General features: G+C 39.2%; 1 protein-coding gene across 1 annotated transcript in view; it reads left to right on the plus strand.

Moving 5' to 3' along the window:
• Positions 1-209: 209 nt before the first annotated feature.
• Positions 210-20783, plus strand: part of LOC145981304 (ubiquitin carboxyl-terminal hydrolase 40-like) — a 66868-nt gene continuing 46294 nt past the window's right edge. The window contains exons 1-7 of the mRNA XM_083114499.1: positions 210-706; positions 4266-4444; positions 4963-5088; positions 7006-7191; positions 12668-12937; positions 14994-15760; positions 19861-20029. Coding sequence (XP_082970625.1) covers positions 388-706; positions 4266-4444; positions 4963-5088; positions 7006-7191; positions 12668-12937; positions 14994-15760; positions 19861-20029 — 2016 coding nt within the window. The 5' untranslated portion in view covers positions 210-387. The remainder of the gene's footprint in view (positions 707-4265; positions 4445-4962; positions 5089-7005; positions 7192-12667; positions 12938-14993; positions 15761-19860; positions 20030-20783) is intronic.

Consider the following 20783-nt stretch of genomic DNA (forward strand, 5'->3'; position numbering starts at 1 on the left):
ACTTGACCAAGAAAGTATTTTGTATGCTAAGAGATCTGAACCTCAGAACGAAAGTGTTCAAACTGACGACAGAAAACAAAGGGCAGAGCTTGACCTAAAAGGTGTTTGAAATTCGTGCGATACGTGAGATCCTTAGTTTTCTTCATAACCGTTTGATGGCGCTAGTTACTTCCGCATCCGACGGAACAGAAGTGTTTATTTTATGGCAACTTCCGTACTACACCTGGCATGGCATCGGCCTTGATTGAGTTATGATGTAGATAGATGTATTATCTGTGTTTTTGAACATTGATGTGTAGAAGATAATAAGAGGATGCTATTTCAATTTTGTATAACAAAGTGCACAAGACGTAGCATGGAAATTCATCATGTGATTCAGTGCCCGTGATGGCAATCCCTTGCAAAACATCGTTGTTCCCGGCGTGTGTCGCACGTGAAAACATGTTTGGTAGTTTGTTTGAAATGAATGATGTGTATACTTCGGGTAATGCCGATAACACATGTGTTAGTGGGTTGCTTGAAACGAATAATATGCTTGGCAATTCCGAAAACAAGCAAGAAGGAAGTGCAAGAAAGATCACCCTTCCGCCACCACCTCCACCTTTGCCCAGAGCAGCATCTAACTTATGTGGTATTGAGAACAGAGGAGCTACATGCTACCTTAATTCTCTTTTGCAAACATTATTATTCACGCCGGAGTTTAAAGGTAACTATCAATCAATACACATGGAATCGTTGACCCACTGTACCCCCCTCGAAAATTACGTCGATTTTTTATAATCGATAGATTTCAATGTTTTACGTGATGTAAAAGTTGTTCCAGCGTTAGGAAAGCGCAAATAGAAATATTTGATCCCAAAGTATGGCCCACGTAAGTTAAAACCTGCAATTTTGGAGTACTTTCGTCGCTTTTTATTAGTAAAAACTCTGTAAGCACACTAAATAGAGAAAGAACACGTCGAAAATAACTATCAGTAGCAATCATAACCTAACTACGTAAAATTATAGCTGCTGTTATGGAAAGTCGTTTTGGGTGGTACATTCACTTGCGCAAAGCCTTCTGGCTGTTCTGCCACACTGTAAAGTAACACGTTAAGGTAACATACTTACTTTACTAGACAATAACACATTTCCTCGAGCCAAAATCAACTGAAAACATTCATAAACAATTCAAAATATTCCACTTTCCCCAAGGGCTACAGAGTATCAAGAGTACCTATTGATCTCTTACAGATTATAAGAGTTCGCTGGGTGAGGAGAGCCGGTAAGAATTTACAATATAGAGAAAGTCTCCAATTTTGTTAATTTTCGGTATACTAACTAAATTTGGCCTCCTAATCACGAATCTGTTGTAAAAAACCGGGGGTCACGTCTGGAAATTGTACATTTTGATGAAACATTGTTCATTAGCCCCAAAAACCATCCACAGGTAGCCCCACAAACCATTGACATTAGCCCCAAAAACCATCCACAGGTAGCCCCACAAACCATTGACATTAGCCCCAAAAACCATCCACAGGTAGCCCCACAAACCATTGACATTAGCCCCATGAACCATTCACATGAGGTTAGGTTGGATTCCATTAGCACTCATTTCACCCCTAAATTCATCGAAAAAATAGGGTTCGTACTAAAGTTGATCATCATAAATCATTTTCTTGTGAAACAACGGTCTGGTTGAAAACAATTACATTTTCGTTCGTAAAACTACGCATATACACCTATATATATAAAAAATTCAATCTGCTTTTTTTCAAATTTCCAAACGTGACCCCCGGTTTTTTGCAACAGATTCGTCATTTGGAGGCCAAAATTAGTTAGTATACAGAAAATTAACAAAATTGGTGGCTTTCTCTATATTGTAAATTCGCTCCGGAGAGCCTCAAGAAATAATAGATTAAATTGCTGGCTGAAGTTCCAATTGTTTAATTCCGAATTAATCGTGGTACGCAGGTATTGTTTACATAGTTCGAGGGCTTTTCTAAATCGGCCCGCTTACTGTGCATTGAGCTATTGTGCCACATTCCATTTCATAAAAGAATATTTGCAGGTTTTGGAGATATATTGAATAGATACAGGCGGTCCAGATGAGCAAGCATCGTTAGTGCATGATAATAGTTTCCTACCCACATATTATGTTTGTCCCTAAATGCTTCCATAGTTAGGTTAGGTGGGTCAGGTTTAGGGCTCTTAGCATTAAAATAATGTCCCTAAATGCTTTCCACATTTCATAACATTGTTGCCCATCGAAAGTATGACATTTCTTCTTGCCTAATGTGAACATTTGACAGTGAGTATATATGGAAATATCCTGTGATGACGGTAAACAAAGAATGTCTTGTGGATGCGTGTGTAAGTTACTTTTTACGTCATTTCGCCAATAAATAGCACTTTTTGCGGTAACTGTTCCAATAGTTTTGTGTTGGTTTTTTTTTTCAAATTCTCATAGCAGAAAGATATCATAGAATTTTGGTAATCATTGTCACGCAAAATCTGAACCTTCCTTAAAGTAATGAGCACTATTTGGATTTTCGAAAAAGTTATTTATGGTGGGAAAAAAAACACAACTAAAAAATTACCTTACGCAAGCATGACCGCTCCCCATAGCATTCTCCGTTGATAGAAGAGACAGTAAGTATCGTAGACTAGTGGGAATTATTTTAATACTGAGAGAACTAAACCTGACTCGCTTAACCTAACTATGGAAACATGTAGGGACAAGCATAGTATGTCGGTAGGAAACCATTATCATGCAACCAACATGAAAGTAAATGAAGGGCTGTTGGCAAGTAATGAATTATATACCTAGATTAACCAGTGTCAATGAAACACGAAGTAAGTAGTCGCTAAAACTCCGCAGTATGTGTTAACAGAGGTAATCGAAATCGAACCATGTAAAAAGTGCAAACGTAGCATGATGAAATCACAATAAAACAAAAGGAACTTGGGTCCCTTTTTGCAAACAGTGCTAATTACTTTCACAGCATTTTCACTATTCTGCAATAATTCATCTTTCCCCTACGAAACTTGCAGAAGTCATTAAACATTCGGATCCATTACCTTACTGTGTGTTTATGACTACTTGCATAATAAATGCATGAAGGCTAGAGTAGATGAAAAAAAATCAATGTTTTCATATGTGTGGTCTTGTCCAGTAGTGTCTGGAATATCTGATTTTTTTGCATAATATTCTAATTGTAACTATTACGCCATCCGTTTAGCACAATGTGCATGTAACAAAATTTACCAGTTGAAAAAAGAAATAAGAGAAAGGGTTATTTGTATCATATACTTATGCGTCATTTTCACTAACCCTTAACAACCTAAATTACTCACATATCACATAAAGCAACACAAAAATAAAGATCTTTATTTCTCAATGAACACAAAAATATTAGTGTACCATTGAAGCCAGGGGTTGACAAAACTAAAAATAATTAGGGTGCCAGTCCATTTTGTCAGGAACCATCTTTTTTTCTTTTTTTCAAATCCTCTAAGAAAACCATGAATTCAACTAAGGTACAGCTACATATTTTGAAGTGTGACCTTAACACACCTAAGCCAGCCCCATGGCGGAGTGGTTAGCACATCGTGCTACGATGCCAGGGGTCCCACGTTCGAATCCTGGCCTGGGCATGGATGTTTGTGAGTGTCCACTCATCCTAATCTTTGCAAATTAGCCAAAAGTGGCACAAGAAGCGAAGTAAAATAAAGCAAATTAATCAATTAAAAGCAATTAATTATTGCACCGGAGTGCCATCCCTACTCATTATGTAAAAAAGACAAAAATGGAAATTCCCATAAGTGAACTTGAATTATTAAAAAAACTACAAGTAGATTTGAAAATTCAGGTGCCATAATGACTGGACACCCTATATTTGTCTACCCCTGTTTATAAGTGTAATTAAGGAATCATTTGTTCTCCTGAAAAAGCACATTAATAAAACATGTACAGTGCATTTTACCATCCCTTGTGTGCCTGTCCGACCTTCCGGACCGGTGTATGTGTGGTGTATGATTGCGTGGTGAGTACTAGCTAATCAAATGACCGTTTGAAGCAGCAGACAGGCATTTGTTGAATCTTCTGAACTTGAACACCACTTTCCATGTTGGTTGAACGTATAGCGAAGATATTACATGCGATTTGATGGGTTGCCGTCTGGCCAGGCACTAAGCAGGCTGCCGACAGACGCACTGTATAATTGTCTGTAACAAACTTTAAACTGTAAGGATATATAAGATGTTGATGCTCGATTTCGTTTCAGAGTCTCTGCTGAAGTTGTCGAAGGAGGAACTGGGATGGGCGGACGAAGGCAACCGTTCGACAAAGATGCGCATCATTCCCATTCAGCTGCAGAAACTCTTTGCCAATCTACTCCTGGCTGATCTAAAAGCTGTTTCAACTACAGACCTCACGGACAGCTTTGGTTGGACTGGTGAAGAGGCATGTATTTTGTGTTTTCTTTTTCTTTTTGGTTCATTATGATGATTTTTTGCATTGAACCGGATATTCACGATTAAAGTTCCCCTACTCGGAGCCCTCTGTAGCCAATTAGAAGCATCAGATTGCGGTGAAACTTGATACAGAGGCTATGTCGACCACGATGAAGTAAATGGCAGTTAAAAGAAAAAGTTTAAATTTTCACCATAAGTTGGAAATGTGTCACTTAAGCATAAAATTATTATAATTTAATTTAATTCAATCTCATTATTCTGAGAGCATGCTTCTGTAATTTAAGTACTTTCTCGTATTGGGAGATAAAATGTTTAATTTTTTAAAAAAAAGTCATCTCTACGGCAATTAGTTCTTATGTAAATGTTTTTGTGCAGTGCACATTTGAAAAATGTACGCTTGAATACCTCAAGATGCTTTTGTTCATCACCACAGGTAACTTTATGGTACAAGTAAGCAGTGTTAATAATAACTACAATAATAATAATAGTAGTACCACCTGTTTTCAGGAGTTACAACAGCATGACGTTCAAGAGCTCAACCGGATTTTGTTTGCAGCTATCGAAAAGTCTCTGGTTGGAACTACAGGGAAAGATTTGATATCAGAACTGTATCACGGAAGTACAGTCAACCAGGTAATGTTCACGATGTACTTTATTTAATTCATTTTAATTTTGAAACAAAACTCTTCTTTTAATGTTAAGAGTGCATTTGTGATTTTGTGAGAAAGAGAGTGTAGATACAGGTTATACATTTTGTTAACGAGTTAAAATGTTATTCACATAACTTTAATGTTAGTGTTGTTATTATTGCAATAATTCAAGCTTGATATAATTTATTATAACTGTAGTATAACTGCTCATAACTTTCGTTGGGTTTTGTTCAGTTTTCTGAACAGTTATGGTAGGTACACTTCTTATCCTACAACTTTTTTTCAGCCTGCAACTAACTTAGTTAACTCTTATACAGTGCGTCTTCTGAAAGGTTCCATGTTTGAGGCCCAGCTTGTGCATTGGTGTAGCTTTTCATCCGTTTCATTTTATCATCTTTCCATATTAAGTGCATATATTTCAATATTTTGATTAAAATAACTAAATATATACCAGGTGTCTCACTCGAAGGTAGCCTGGGTAATATCCATTTCCTGTTGTTAATATTGCAAGGATTTTGTTGATATTTGTACAGAATGTGAGTTAGTCCATGAGAAAGAAAGTAGAGGCGGCAACACTGAGCTCCGTAGCCGCCACACGTCTCGTGTGAGCATGGCTGAAGTGGAATCATTTTTCCCAGGCAGAGTGACTTCACGAGGACTATGGCCACCAAGGTCACCAGATTTGCCCCCACCTGCCTTTTTTCTCTGGGGTCATCTCAAAGAACGTGTCTACATTAACAAATCATGCACACTGGATGAGTTACGGGAGAACATCCGGCACGAGATCCAGGTGGTGACACAACAGCTTTTGCCAGCCACCTTTAGAAACATGCAACGTCGTGTTCCATTGTGTTTGGAAGCTCAGGGAGGACATTTCCAGCACCTCATGTGACAACTTCATTTCTGATACATACAGGTATGCCATGTCATTCTTTTTTTTTATTTCCTGTTGTAACTTTTCGTTTCAACCAACATTTTCCGGAGCTACCTTCAAGTGGGACACCTGTTACGAGACTCATTCAATGCATAATAGGAAATATGTTGTAACAAATATTTATTACAAGCACCAAAAGAACTACAGTACTATCTTTCAACATAGTCCACCCCTACTTCAATGCACCTACGCCAGTGCTTGATAAGGAAACTGATTCCACAGGACAAAAAAATATTTTGGACGCGTGTGTAACCACCCATGCACGGCTGACTGGACTTTGTCGTCATTCTGGAACCTCGATCCAATTAGTGCATCTTTCGGTGGACCAAAGGTGTAGAAATCAGAAGGTGCGAGATGGGTGAATGTGAAGGGTGTCGCATTGTCATAGAGCAAAAGCACACCTGTGGACATCAGACCACGTCGTCTCTGCAGAATGACTGGTTTCAGTTTTTCGCACCTCTGGGCATGTAATGTTCAAGAATTGGCCCCTTCTGGTCCTAAAACAGAGTTTCCGTGACTGCAGTGACAGAGCGACCTGGACATGGAGAATCTTCAACATTGGTTATGCCCTGTTCGAACTTTTCAGCCCACTCATACACTTGTAATTGTCTCATACAGTTGTCACCGTACTGAACTGTCATGCTGCGATGAATTTCTATCGGTTTCACGCCTTCACTCAGCAAAGATCTTATGACACTTCGCTGCTCCAGCTTGGAGCACTCCTGTAAGGGTGTTGCAATTTTGTGTACCGTATCCCAGTGTCTCGTGTGCGAGGCAACCGTGCCAGCCCCAGTTATGAATAACTTACAGATGCCTTCAGAAAATAACAAACATATAACAATCACGGTCGTATTTTAGATTTTTTATACTACTCTTCCGGTTATTTATGGAATGCACCTTGTTATCTAAATCTTTTTTAGTACATATAAATCCATTCTCTGCTTATCACACTTCTCTTTATATTAGGTTATTTGCTGTGCGTGTGGACGTGTGAGTGAGCGGGAGGAGAGTTTCCTAGATCTCACGTTGGCAGTGTCTGGCTACCAGACTATTCAGGAGAGCTTATACGCTTCATTTTTGGAGACTGAAACCATGTCCGGAAGCAACAAGTACTATTGCGAACGCTGTGACACATTGGTGGATGCTACCAAGGTACTGTATTTTGTAGGGCTGAGCCAATACCAATACTTATAACCAGGGCTCGGAAGTTAAGGAAAAATCCTTTTTTATTCTAGTGTCGGAAGACGAGGCCCAACATAATATATGTTCATTTTGGGTCATTGTAGGCCAGAAAAAGGTGGGTTTTATTTGTCACTTTTTGCATTTTTTTGGCTTATTGGTCCTTTTTAGCCTTTTTTTTTAGGTCTTAACCGGTTTTTTTTGCAACTTCACCTTCTTTCGACTTTGTTTTTACTGCCCATTCTCAATTCGAATCATCAACAGTTCATCACCTCTTAAACATCCTTTCTGTAATAAGGAAATAAAAAATGTGTATATATATATATATATATATATATACCGGGTGGTCCATTTATAATGATAGTATGGAATATCGCATGCAGAATGCATCCAATCGAAAAATTGCACAGAATAAAAGTTTGATACTATTGAGGGGGTAAGTCAATGCCACAAAAATTTCGTCGTCGCCACCCACCCCTTAGGGGGGTGGGGGGTAATTTTGAAATTTCAAATGGAGCACCCCCATTCGTTTTACATATTTGGATTCCATGTTGAAAAAGAATAATTTTTTGTTTGAAAAAAAAATTGTAAAAAAAATTGCAAACTTCGAACATTTATAAACATTTGGTAGTTTCAGATTCATTTTGTTTCCTTTATGTAATAACGGTTTTGGTTTCCGTTGAGAACATTGCATAATCAAATTTTATTAAAAAAATGTGTGCAAAGAATTCTGCAAAAGAAAATTGTTTGCAATTTATGTTGTTGTGTAACAATAAATAATATTAATTTGTTCCAACTCTTTGGTTTCAAGGAACAATTTCATATGAACAACACTACTCACTACTCCATTCAGGCTCGAGCCATGTTGGACACAAAGTTTCCTGGTCAATGGATCGGACCCGGTTCTTGGCCAGCTCGTTCACCCGATCTCACGTCACCTGATTTCTGCCTTTGGGGACTACTTAAAGAAAAGTGCTACCACGAAGTTCCAACAACGCCAGAAAACATGAGGAAACCAATTATTGATTCTTGTGCCTCTATCACTCCTGACATTTTGGGACGAACAGTGTGGAGCTTCAGACACCGTGTTTTGAAATGCATTGAAGAGAACGGTCATCATTTTTAACATTTGCTCCCTTAAACATTTATTTGTGTACCTCAAATGATAACTAATTTGTAGTAACATACTTAATTTTGTTGTTCATATGAAATTGTTCCTTGAAACCAAAAAGTTGGAACAAATTAATATTATTTATTGTTACACAAAAACATAAATTGCAAACAATTTTCTTTTGCCGAATTCTTTGCACACATTTTTTGAATAAAATTCGTTTTTGCAATGTTCTCAACGGAAACCAAAACCGTTATTACATAAAGGGAACAAAATGAATCTGAAACTAGCAAATGTTTATAAATGTTCGAAGTTTGCAATTTTTTTACAAAATTTTTCAAATAAAAAATATTTTTTTTCAACACGGAATCCAAATATGTAAAACGAATGGGGGTGTTCCATTTGAAATTTCAAATTTACCCCCATCCCCCTAAGGGGTGGGTGGCAGCGACAAAATTTTTGCGGCATTGACTTACCCCCTGAATAGTATCAAACTTTTATTCTGTGCAATTTTTCGATTGGATGAATTCTGCATGCGATATTCCATACTATCATTATAAATGGACCACCCGTATATATTTGAACCATCCCTGAAACGACAGAAGCAGGTACGATACAAGGTCCTTTATTTAGTGGCCATGATACCTGCTGTAAATTTAGAATCATTTAGGTAATATTATTTCAGCTAGAAAACTTGTGAGCAAAATTGGGCAATGTGTTTCAAGATGGTGGATGACAGACTGATTTTTCCCATCTTGCAGGCTCTATGCATATATGTACATTGTTTTTTTTTTCTTTCTCAAAACTGTCTAGAATACAATTTCGTAGTATAAGGAATTAAACAGTCATTTTGGAGATTTTATTGGTCTGCAATTTTGCAATAAAACTTTCGAAATAATATTTCATAGCTTCGAAGAGGAGTGGTGTGGTAAAATCACAAATGTTGTATTTATGATAACTGCCATAAAGGCAAAGCTTTTGAGTTGCAATTTTTATAGTTGCAAGATAACTTGAAGGATTGGTCTCCCATTGTATTTGATAAAAATTGGTCAGCATGTTTAAAGACGGACCAGTTTAACATGTCTTGGGAGATTGATTGAATCATTGTTTTAAGTCCACTTTATACACAGAATGGCTGATCGGAACTGGACCTACAGTTTCAATTGGCATCCGAACCACTATGTGCTTCCACTAGACATCGAACCCGGAACCCCTTGATTACCAGGCAACAGTGCTACCTCTGTGCCATGTCTTGGGAGCATTAGCAGCTCGTGGTCTGTCTCTATGGGCGTGCACTCAGTCTCGCATCCAGAAGTGTTATACCACCCCTGTCAAATACTTCCACCTGTTTTTGCGTACATAATGATGCTTAATACAAAGCATGTCACAGAGAAGGTGAGACTAATTCCTGTATAGGAAAACAGCGACCTCCATTGGCTAGTAAATGTACTAGGGTGAAAATTTGGTTCATTAGCTGCCGATTGAGACCAAAATGAGCGCAATAGGTCAAAAAGTTGTGACTGTGTAGCAGTTAAAAGACAAGCATGTACATGGACCCCTCCAAGAATCATTAAAATGAAACAAAAAAATTACAAACCACAAAAGTTTTATTCAGAATCAGCCATATCGAGTAGACGTACATCTTTTTCAAAATAGGCACCATTGACAGCTAAGCAAGCGTCCGTACGCTCCTGCCACTTTGTGAATGTCTTTGAAAATTCGTCGTCATGTTGCGAACTGAAGAAAACTGCGCTGCGGTGATCACTTCTTTGTTCGTGAAATGACGACCACGTAAAGCAGCCTTTAAAAGTGGAAATATGAAGGAGTTCTTCAAATGCAGCCTCTTTTTTTGCTATGTGCTGGCACAGTGTCTCAATGACCCCTTGGTAATAGTGTGGCTCTACTCAGTCTGTCTTGATCGCCATATACCTGTTGAAACATTGCATATGTTTCCGCAGGACTTTTCCCTAAATGCCAACAAAATTTTATGGCATGTCACTGTTCATCTTGAATACTCATCGCGAAAAGCAATGTTACACAAAAACCTGGAGGGGTAAACGAAACACGTTTCATGTAAATCAACACAGCTGCTCACTAACGTGGTTTTGCAACATGTGACAACTTGCTACGTAAACAGAATGAGTCATCCTACACGATGCAACTAGTGCCGAAACCATAGGCAGTGTTTCCAAGCCAGGAAAATATCTGTCTCACCTTCTCTGCGACAGCCTTTGTATATTGGGAACCCAAGTTTTGATCACCTTTCACTGAAAATGAGGCTATGACAGAGTTCCATGAGTTTTTTCCAAATTTCATTTATTTCGGAAATTATCCAGTCAATCACGAGAAGAGCGATGTTATTGTGCAAGATGTAATTCAGCATTCGATAACCTGACAAAATCACTCAAAACATAGAAATTCCGATCTACCATATCAATACTATTGTCGATTTGCAAAATATTTCGTAAAAACTTCCTCCCCCGCTCCGCTGATATTAATGAACAAGGAGAATTGGCGTACACCAAAGTAACCGATCCAACTACCACATGGAGGAAATCAGTTGTGATATATCTAGCCATTGTTTATTTCTAATGACAGACTGATCGAACCAATCAAATCAAGCGAAATCAAGAGAATAATAAATCTTAAAGAAAATTACAGTACTTACTCAGTCCACACTGCTCTGCTTCGTACTTCAGAATTTTTCCTTCCCTTCCACTGTATCCATATATTACTTCGGTTGCTACAGACTTTGTAGCTAACTTCCCTCCAAAAATTCAACAAGGTTAAATATTAAGTCTCGGCTTTTGCTATGTACAGTTTTTCTATTCATCATGAAATCAAACACTTTGCACTGAAGCAGGTACAACCTTTTGACAGCGCTAAACAAATTTGCAATGGAATAACAGATGACATACAATGCAAAACAGCTGACTGATTGATACATGCTACCTCCGCGTGAATTGATAATTCGTCCACTGCGCCACAGAGACCGTTTATTTTGGCCAAGATACACTAACCAAAGGCATGCTTAAAACACCCATTTCGGTTTCAGTTGCCCTTCCCCCTCTCCTCCTTTTCTTCCCCTGTCATGCTCGGGACAGAATGGGAGGGACAATATACCTTCGAAATTTCTCTTTTCTTAAAAAAAATCCCTCAATTTGCAATGATGTATGGGTTGCCTCGACTCCGTCACACGATCTCCAATGAAATGGGTTTGCAACACTACATTTGCTAACACACCTAAATGATACAACCTTCCCTCACACGGTGCCCAAGCCAAAAGACCCAATCAGCATTGTCTACGCAACTGCTGCAACTACCCAAGTGCAGCTGTTTACGTGGGTTGATATCACTGATCGCAGGCTTCTCCACCATCTCTCTTGGTGGAGCGTCGTTGAAACACTTGATGTTTCAAGGGAGATAGAGTTAAATAAATAAGTATAATAATAATGATTTGCATTACAGATTTATTTGGGTGTGAATGTGCGAATAGGCAGAAGCCGCTACTGCTTGGGAGAGCTTTAAATTATGCTCATTTGACTAGGTTACATATTCGTATATTAAGAAACACAGGTCTCAGCGATGTTAGGGCATCACTTGAGTTTTAAATTTTTATTAAGAACTCTGTAATATGTGTGTTTTAGGAAATGTTGGGGGTAAGTCACCAATTTTGAGACCACGATAACTGCAGCAAATTTAGCATTTTTTAGCTAAAAATTAATCACAACTAGATACACCTCGGGAATGATTTTGATTTGCATTTGTTCAAAGCATTTAAAGATTGTAGATGAAACATTGATTTTTCATATGCTGATGTAGATTCCAAATTCTAATAACACTTTCAAATGCCTAAACCACGTTTGTGGAGATTAAGAAAATACACACTTTGAAGAATTTTACGGCATCTCTTAAGCTATAGTTTGACAATAAATGTTTGGAAATATAGTGCATGTTTGGGGAGCGTTGGGGACCAAATTGGTAGCCACTAATGTTTTGACCATGGAAATTGCTATTTTCATAGCAGCCAGATATTTTGGAGGATGTATGAGTTATTCCATTTGGACAAAATCAGCACAATTAAATTGGGAAACTTATAATTTGGTTAATACTCGGAGAAGGTATTTATGCTTGAAATTCGAGTGTCTATAATTTTTAATCTGACAGTAGACCACCACAGTTCTAACGGGTAAGCTAGGGGTGAACAGCTTTTGATTGTTACAATTTTGAAGTATCAATATTGTTGGGAATTGGTAATGGTATTGATATTGATGTGGGTATTGGTTCAAAGTGGTATCAGGTATTAAAGATCTTGTTTGCTTTCTTTTGTCTTTGAAGGGTGCAAGACTGAGAAAGCTGCCACCAATTTTAACCGTCTCCCTCCTTCGCTTCAGTTACGATTACCAGAAATTGGAGAGGTATAAGGAAACGAGCCACTTCAGTTTCCCTCAGGTGTTGGATCTTGGAGCTTTCTGCGAACACGAGATGCCTCCGGAATTCACGGTGTACGAGCTCTTCTCTGTTGTCATCCATAGTGGCAGCACGCACGGTGGCCACTATCACGCCTACATACATGATATTGACCGACTCGGAAATTGGATCAAGCCTGTAAGTAGCATGCTTTCTAGCTTGGGTTATGAAAGTTTGAATTTAGACACTGAATGTGGCGTATTCTAATTGATTTGATGGTTTCGAATATTTGAGCTTAACCTTTATTTGATCTGATTTCGAGACTTTTCATTCATTTGTCAGTAAAAATCTAAGCTTCCCTGCAATTTTTTTCTCTCGAACTCGCTAATCCCTTACCTAGCCAGCACCCCCACCATGTTACGAGTTAAGGTTCAGTCCCAGAGTGGGTCCATACTCGTAACGTGATGGAGGTGCCTGGTAGGTCAGAGATTCGTAGGTTTGAGAGGAAAAAATTGCAGAAATGCTCAGATTTTTACTGAAAAATTAATGAAGAAGATGTAGACAAGTATGTTGTAAAACCTCTGTGGACTGAGGTTTTGAAGTAAGTATTTTTATACGCATTTTTTGTCTTCAACTTCCCAGCCCTTTATGTTCTACAAACAGTGGAAATATGTGGGCAAACGTCAAAAGTATTTTCATCCAAAATTCTGTCAAACAAATAGATAAATGCCAGTGACAGAAGGACACTTGTTCAGGGTGGCTACTCACCGGGAATTCCTGTAATTATTGGCTCCGGGAATTCTGCTTGAATTCTGTATGAATTTTTCTCCGTAGACTTTAAAAACTGCAACTTTTATTAATGCAAATCTAATTGAATTTATAAATGCCCTGAGGCAAGTTTTTTAGTTTAGCATTTATTTTTATCGAGGAAGAGAAAGAAAGCTGCGTGGAATATAAAATATTATCTTTGAATCCATTAACTTGGTTAGTGACCTTTGCAGAACGTGTATGTTGCAGGTATCTTGAAGTTGATCAGGTAAAGTTGAGTTTGAAATTCTTAAACAATTAATAATTTTTTAATAGGTTAGTTTAATCCCTGCGTAACATTTGTGACTTGTGTTTGTAGATGTATTTCGAGTCTGAGTATGTGAAATGGCAAATGTGAACTCTGCACCTTAAATTAAATATTTTAAATATAAGGGCTACACCGTTGAATTGAATTATAATTTTTGGATTAATTGAAATCACACAGACATTTTATATCGTTACTGCTATAGCCTATATGTGCATGTGGGGGGCGGGTTTTGGTGGTAATACGTAAGGTTGAAATGGAGAAAACATCTGCTTGTACCCTTGAATTTTTAGAAGGTTCGCCTTGAAAACCGGGAATTATTCTTGAATTTTATCATGGTTCTAGAGTGACCACCCAGAAGTTGCTTGTTTCATTGTGTTGCTTGCAATGAACAACAAAGCATATCTTAAAATTGTCCATTGAAAGTGTACTCCGAATTATCTCTGAACAGTGAATTTTGTTTTGTAGAAACTGCTTTTCAACACCACACATAGTCAGATGTTCATTTTTGAAGTGCAAAATGTCATGCACACTTACACCATCAATTTCACCTACACGTTTACTCTCACCGATGGTGTAGTGCTAATGTTGTTGCCTTCTAATCAAGTGGTCCTAGATTCAATACACGGTGGAGGCACATAGTGGTTCGTATTTCCTGAACTATTCATCATATGTGAAAGATCTACATAACATTTGAAACAGAAGGCTGTAAAGTTTCAAATACCACCATTATGCAGCAGTGTCAGTTGAGAGCAGAATGGCTGCTATGCAGCACAAGATTTTCTGCATTCGTGAGTTCATTAAAACTGAGTCTGTGACTGCAGTGTAGCATCCATTTTGCCTTTGTTTCCACATTGAATCTCCAAGAAGGAAAAACATTTGTTGTTTGAATTACCAATTTGAACAAACAGGCTGTCTATGTAAAGGCAAAAGTCCTGGCAGACCGCGTGTATTAGAAGAGAACCTGAGACGAAACATTGCACATTTATAAACTTTATTGTGAGTATAATGAAATGTAATTTTAAACTTTAGGGCCTCTTCTTTGAAATGTTATGATCATTCACATGCTATGTATAGATCAGGAAATATTGCCGTACAAAATTGTGTCCATCTTTTATAATCACCCTGTATTGCAGTTAATTTTAGCATAAGTGTGATTTATTCTCTCATATTTTTCCTCAGGAAATGGACTCTCCTGATTCTCCCAGTACAACCGGTACAGATCCTGCTCTCTCAGACAAAGAACCAGCAGCTTCTTTAGACAAAGAACCGGCAGTTTATGTGTGTAAAGTTCTCCTTCAAAGTTCAGATCGCATGCTTCACCTGAACATGCTGTGTCATCACCTCCCTTCCATGTGCGGCATTTCGTGGAACAAAAAATTCCGGAGACGATGGGGACCAATATCGAAGTACATCTCCTCCAAAGACCATCTCTTCAATTATTGTCCGACGTCACAGATGGTGGGTTTGCAGCCTGGTGTTACGCTCGAATCGTTTGCAACACCTGCGAAAGTGGACAGGAGCATGCCCCAAGTGCCAACCGGCTCGCAGCAGAATAAACGATACTTGGACGGTTTCCTAGAGTGGCAGGAGCAAAAATCACGGCACAAGAAAGGAAAGAGGCACAAGGTCGTTCCGGTGCAAGAAGAGGATTTTCCAACTCCGGAACAACTGGTTGATGAATCCGTTCCGGAAATATGGGAAGATGTTCCAGAGATTGTTCCTTGCGAGGAAGAAAACTGGTTCGACTTTAATGATACCTCTGTCATTCCGATCTCGAAGAAGAACATTGAGAAGCAGTTCTCAGGGAAGGAAAGTGCCTACATGCTTTTCTACAGAAGGAAGTCCCTAGAGAGACCAGCTGGTGCCGTTGGCAATAGGAGTTACCAAGTACCAGAGCACCTGGTGCAGTATGTAGAAAGCAAGAACGAGGAGCTTAGAAGGCAAAGGTAACTTTTGGGAAAGTTATAAATAGCCTAATTAATTCGTGAAATTCATCCTTGGTGGCTGAACATGTTGAGTGGGTGATTCATGTTCTCACCATGAAAGATTTTGTTCTTCCACATAAATTCTATAACAATTGTATATTTCTCATGATTGATTGAGTTGGTGTTTTAAGTCCACTTTATGCACAGAAAAGCTAATTGAAACTGAACCTACAGTTTAAAGTGGGATCCGAACCACTATGTGCCTCCACCGGCTATCGAACCCGGGACTCCTTGATTACAAGGCGATGACGCTACCACTGCACCATCAGGGAGGCTCTATATTTCTCATGATTATGGTTTAAGAGTGTCCCGCAACATGGCCATAGTGTAAGGTGTCATGCTTTGGGCTCGCGCTATGGGGCACGTGCTAATTCGAATCTCCCTTGAGGGATAAGCGTAACAACTTTTCTCCTGAGATTTCGGCCAGTGTATGAGACTGATAGCCACCTACCATCGTGAGGAAATAAGAGATTTACGAATGAGTCATGCAACAACAAGTGGGGGTTTGTCCTGTTTGTCACATTTTACCCAAGAACAGGTTGGGTGATCACCCGCCTACCTTTGCTGAGGCATGTGGGAGTGAAGCCAGCAGTCATTAGGTAGACCCTTCTTGGACGGTTGCGCCATAGGTATATTGCTTAAGAGTATTCAGTATCCAAGGTCATTATTGAAGTATTTCATAGGTTTCGGGAATTGCTTTTTATTAGCAAATAATAACTATAAGAATTAGTACTGATCTTAGTATAATAGTAATGGAGTAATATTATCATGGTTTTGTTGCATAATGAACTTTCACAGCAGGGCAGGTAATGGTGACTAAGAGTGCTGCATCGAGGCTTTTTTGCTCGATCGTCTAATAGTTCGCACGGATGACGCTAGATGGCTTACGGAATCGACTGTTCCTTCGCTCAAGCGAACAACACTCGAACATTCAAACGATCGGTATACGCTCAAAGCCCAGTTAGTTCACGTACAACCGTAATATACTAGGGACGTTCAATATATAAGTTTCCCTGTGCTATAAAATATTGTATAAAGCAATGCCATTAAAAAGAAGCACATGGTTGACAATCGCCATCCTTCGTCTACAAGGAACAACAATCGATTCGTTATCAGGCGTGAAGGTGCATGTGCCCAAGGGTGAAAAGTAAATACTTGTTTGGAAAATATGAGCTCGCGTCGTAAGGAGTTCAGAAGCATGGATGCTAAGGGCGTTCTGCTTATGGACTTTTTGGAACAAGGAAGAACAATTAATGCTGACCGTTATTGTAAAAAATTGGATAAACTAAAAAACTCAATTCGACATAAGCGACCAGGTCTCCTGTCAGCTGGTGTCATTCTTCTTGACAATAATGCTCGCCCCCACTCAGCAGTGCAAGCACAACACAAAATTGAAGAATTGGGGTGGGAATGGCTGCCCCACCCTCCATACAGCCCCGATTTAGCACCGAGTGATTTTCATCTTTCTCCGGTGTTAGTCTGAATTGCAAGGTTCCTGTTTCAAAACAAATGAAGAAGTGAAGCGGAATGTGAGAATAGTGCTCAATAGCCAGAGCCCTGATTTTCTTGCAAAGGGTATGGACAAATTGGTGCAACGGTGGGACAAATGCCTGAATCTCTATGGGGATTATGTGGAGAAGTGAGGAAGGATCCTCCTACACATGTATGTATAGTTTTCTAATGTATCTTAAAAATAATCTTTTTTACAGCATACGGAAACTTATATATTGAAAGACCCACGTACTTCGTGAAGTGAAAGATTCAGAGAAATTGAAACTGAAGTGACCATAGTCATCAGCTCCATGTTAAATTGTAATCTTGTCTATCCTACCAATACATAGCAATATATGAAAATGAATAGATGATTATGGGCTGAAACTACCAGCACGAATTTTACATATATATTTGTAAGATTATTGTCACATTGAAATGATATTTGATGTTCTATATATTCGAGCGAATCTTGCTCGAGCGTGGGAAATTCGATCGAGTTTGAAGGAGCGAAAGTGGTCTAATGCAGTACTCTAATAGTGACCTTCACTCACACCGTGTAATCAAGAGGTCCTGAGTTTGATCCTGGTAAAAGTACACTGCATAGTGGGATGTATCCCACTTTAAACTGCAGGCCAATTCTCAGGTAACCTATCCGTGCATAAAATGGAATGATAAAACAACAATCAAAGCACAGATATCGTATGAAAACCAGGGGAACGAAACCCCCAAAATACGGTTTTCGTTTTTGTTTAAGTAAACTCCTCTGAAATGTTGTATTTGGAGTTAGATCAACATATCTTTACTTCTATTCCTTAGCAGTAAGGCAGAGTCAGTTATCTCTAAATTACTGACTGTTTCTAATACATAAGATACATTATTTCCTCTCTCCTGGAGAGTCGGTAACGCGTCTGACTACCATGCTAAAGGTCCTGGGTTCGATCCCCGGCCGGTTCAAATCCGGGAACTTTTCTAATGATGGAAGCGGCACCGGCACCCACCCAGCGTCTAATAACATGGGTACCTGGGGGAAACCCTGGGGGGTAAAGGCGGTCAGGGGCATGATGCTGATCACATCACCCCCACTCACGACCGGATCAAGAAAGTGTGGGGCGTTACCCCCACACCCCCTATACGCCTTCATGGCATGGTGCTATGCACAGGGGAGCACTTTACTTTACTTTACTCCTGTAAATCTGATAAATTGGAATTACATCCCCCTGGTTCTCACATGGCATCAATTAAACAACTTTTCGTAGTAAATTTCCCTCATCGAGGCTTCATTTCCATATTATAAGCCCAGAAAATATGTTAAAAATAAATTACAGCAGCAAACATGAATCTGTGCTACACAGAAAATGCTGTTGTTTGAGAGATCAGTGTTGAAATGTTGTTTGAGAGATCAGTGTTGAAATGTTGTTTGAGAGATCAGTGTTGAAATGAGGTCTCTACTCGCTGTGATTGTAGCGGCCGCACTGGCTCAGTCGGTAACGCGTCTGACTACCATGCTGAAGGTCCCGGGTTCGATTCCCGGCCGGTTCAAATCCGGAAACTTTTCTAACAGAAGTGGCCTCGGCACCCACCCAGCATCGAATGACATGGATACCTGGGGGAAACCCTGGGGGGTAAAGGCAGTCAGGGGCATGATGCTGATCACATCACCCCCACTCACAACTGGATCAAGAAAGTGAGGGACATTACCCCCACACTCCCTATACGCCTTCATGGCGTGGTGCTAAACACAGGGGAGCACTTTACCTTTTTTACCTTTTACTCGCTGTGATTGTATTAATATATACAGAGCGACCCATTAAAGTGTAGAACACTGCATCAGTGTTTGCGCTATCAACAAACGAGGCACGCACGACCGTTTGTCGGCATCGTAGAGTGTCGATGAAGCAAGCGCACAGCAGTTTCCATACTTATTTTAAAAAGTGATTTACTTACCAGACTTAGGTGTTTAAACTAGTCACCTTCGATGTGCACACATTTTTTATGCATCTTTATTAAGACACCCACTAATGTAAGCTGCCGAGGGTCTAGAAACCAGTTTTTATGGAGAGTAAGTAAGACAGGAGGACTGTGAAGTGATAAGGGTCCTTGTTTTGTATTGGGTGGCCTGTTTTTTAGTCTGACAACTGTGAAGTGATAGGATGCTTGTTACGTATTGTGCTTTTTCTAGTTTATTCAACCAAGTGTGTTATGGCTCAACAAATGTTTTCTACTGCATAGCGTGTATTTATTTGTGATTCATGTGCATTAACTCAATCGACACAGTTGGTTCAAAGCCAATTTGAAACAAGATTCCCGGGTGTAAAATATCAATGTCATAAATAAATCACTCTTTAAACCATTTACGGAAACTTTCAATCTTGATTCACGGACAGTCTGGAGAGCTGACATACGGCCGTGACCACCTTGCTTGCTGATAGCGCAAACACTGACGCGACATTCTACACTTCAATGGATTGCTCTGTATTTGTGTGTGGCAGTGTGAGGGAGAGAGATATATGCGGACACACTCACTCACACTCTTGACTGACAATTACAAAATGCATTTATTTTCTCAGAGAAGAATATGAAGCAGTTTTGAATGAAATTTATATCCAGTTACTGCCAGCAAATAGCTACGAAGTACGCCAATGTGCCTTACACCATATTGCCGGTTGTCCTGAGCCAGTGGAAGTGGTTGTTGATCAGCGGTGGACAGTGGATAAGCTGTCGGATAAGATTTGGGAAGTAAGTGACGTCACATGTTCAGATAATAATTTTTTTGTTCGTTCTTCCTGTAGACATTATTGTATTGGATGTAATGATATGTGGATACATGGGGAGACCCAAAAGAAACCAGGATGTTGTAATAGAAAATTGTGTATTTATTTTTAGGTGCTATAAATTTAATCTTCAAAATACTGTCGATTTAAGCAATGCACATGTCTAAACAATTTTTCCAATTGTTGAAGGAGTCCTGAAACTCTTGCAAAGGGATGCATTTTAATGTCTCCGTGTTTTTTTTGTTTTTGTTTTTTTTCACCTCTTCCACGTCCGCAAAATGTTTTCCTTTGAGGACTTTTTTCATTTTGGGGGAATAGAAAGAAGTCACATGGAGCGAGATCGGTGAATAATATGGCAGGTGGATAAGTTGGTTAAAAATTGCATCACATTCAAGACTTTGTGCACTGACACGCTGTCGTAGTGAAGCCACCACTCCCCACTTTCATGTCATCGCGTCAAGCAAACGTTTCAGAACTTGTAGGTAATACACCTGTTTAACAGTTTGACAAATTCCGAGTGAACAATGAATTCCCTTTGCATCAAAAAAGGAATTGGCAACATCTTGACATGTCACCCTGAGCGAAGTTGGTCTTCAAGTGACATTTCACCATTCCTGAAGCGGGAAAACCACTCCTAAACTTTTGTCTTCCCCAGAGCTGCTTCCTTGTAATCGGTTTAAAGCATTACAACTGCTTGCCTGTCATTTTCCTTAACAGAA

The sequence above is a fragment of the Lepisma saccharinum genome, chromosome 29, assembly GCF_977018435.1.
Source record: "Lepisma saccharinum chromosome 29, izLepSacc3.1, whole genome shotgun sequence".
Lineage (NCBI taxonomy): Eukaryota > Metazoa > Arthropoda > Insecta > Zygentoma > Lepismatidae > Lepisma > Lepisma saccharinum.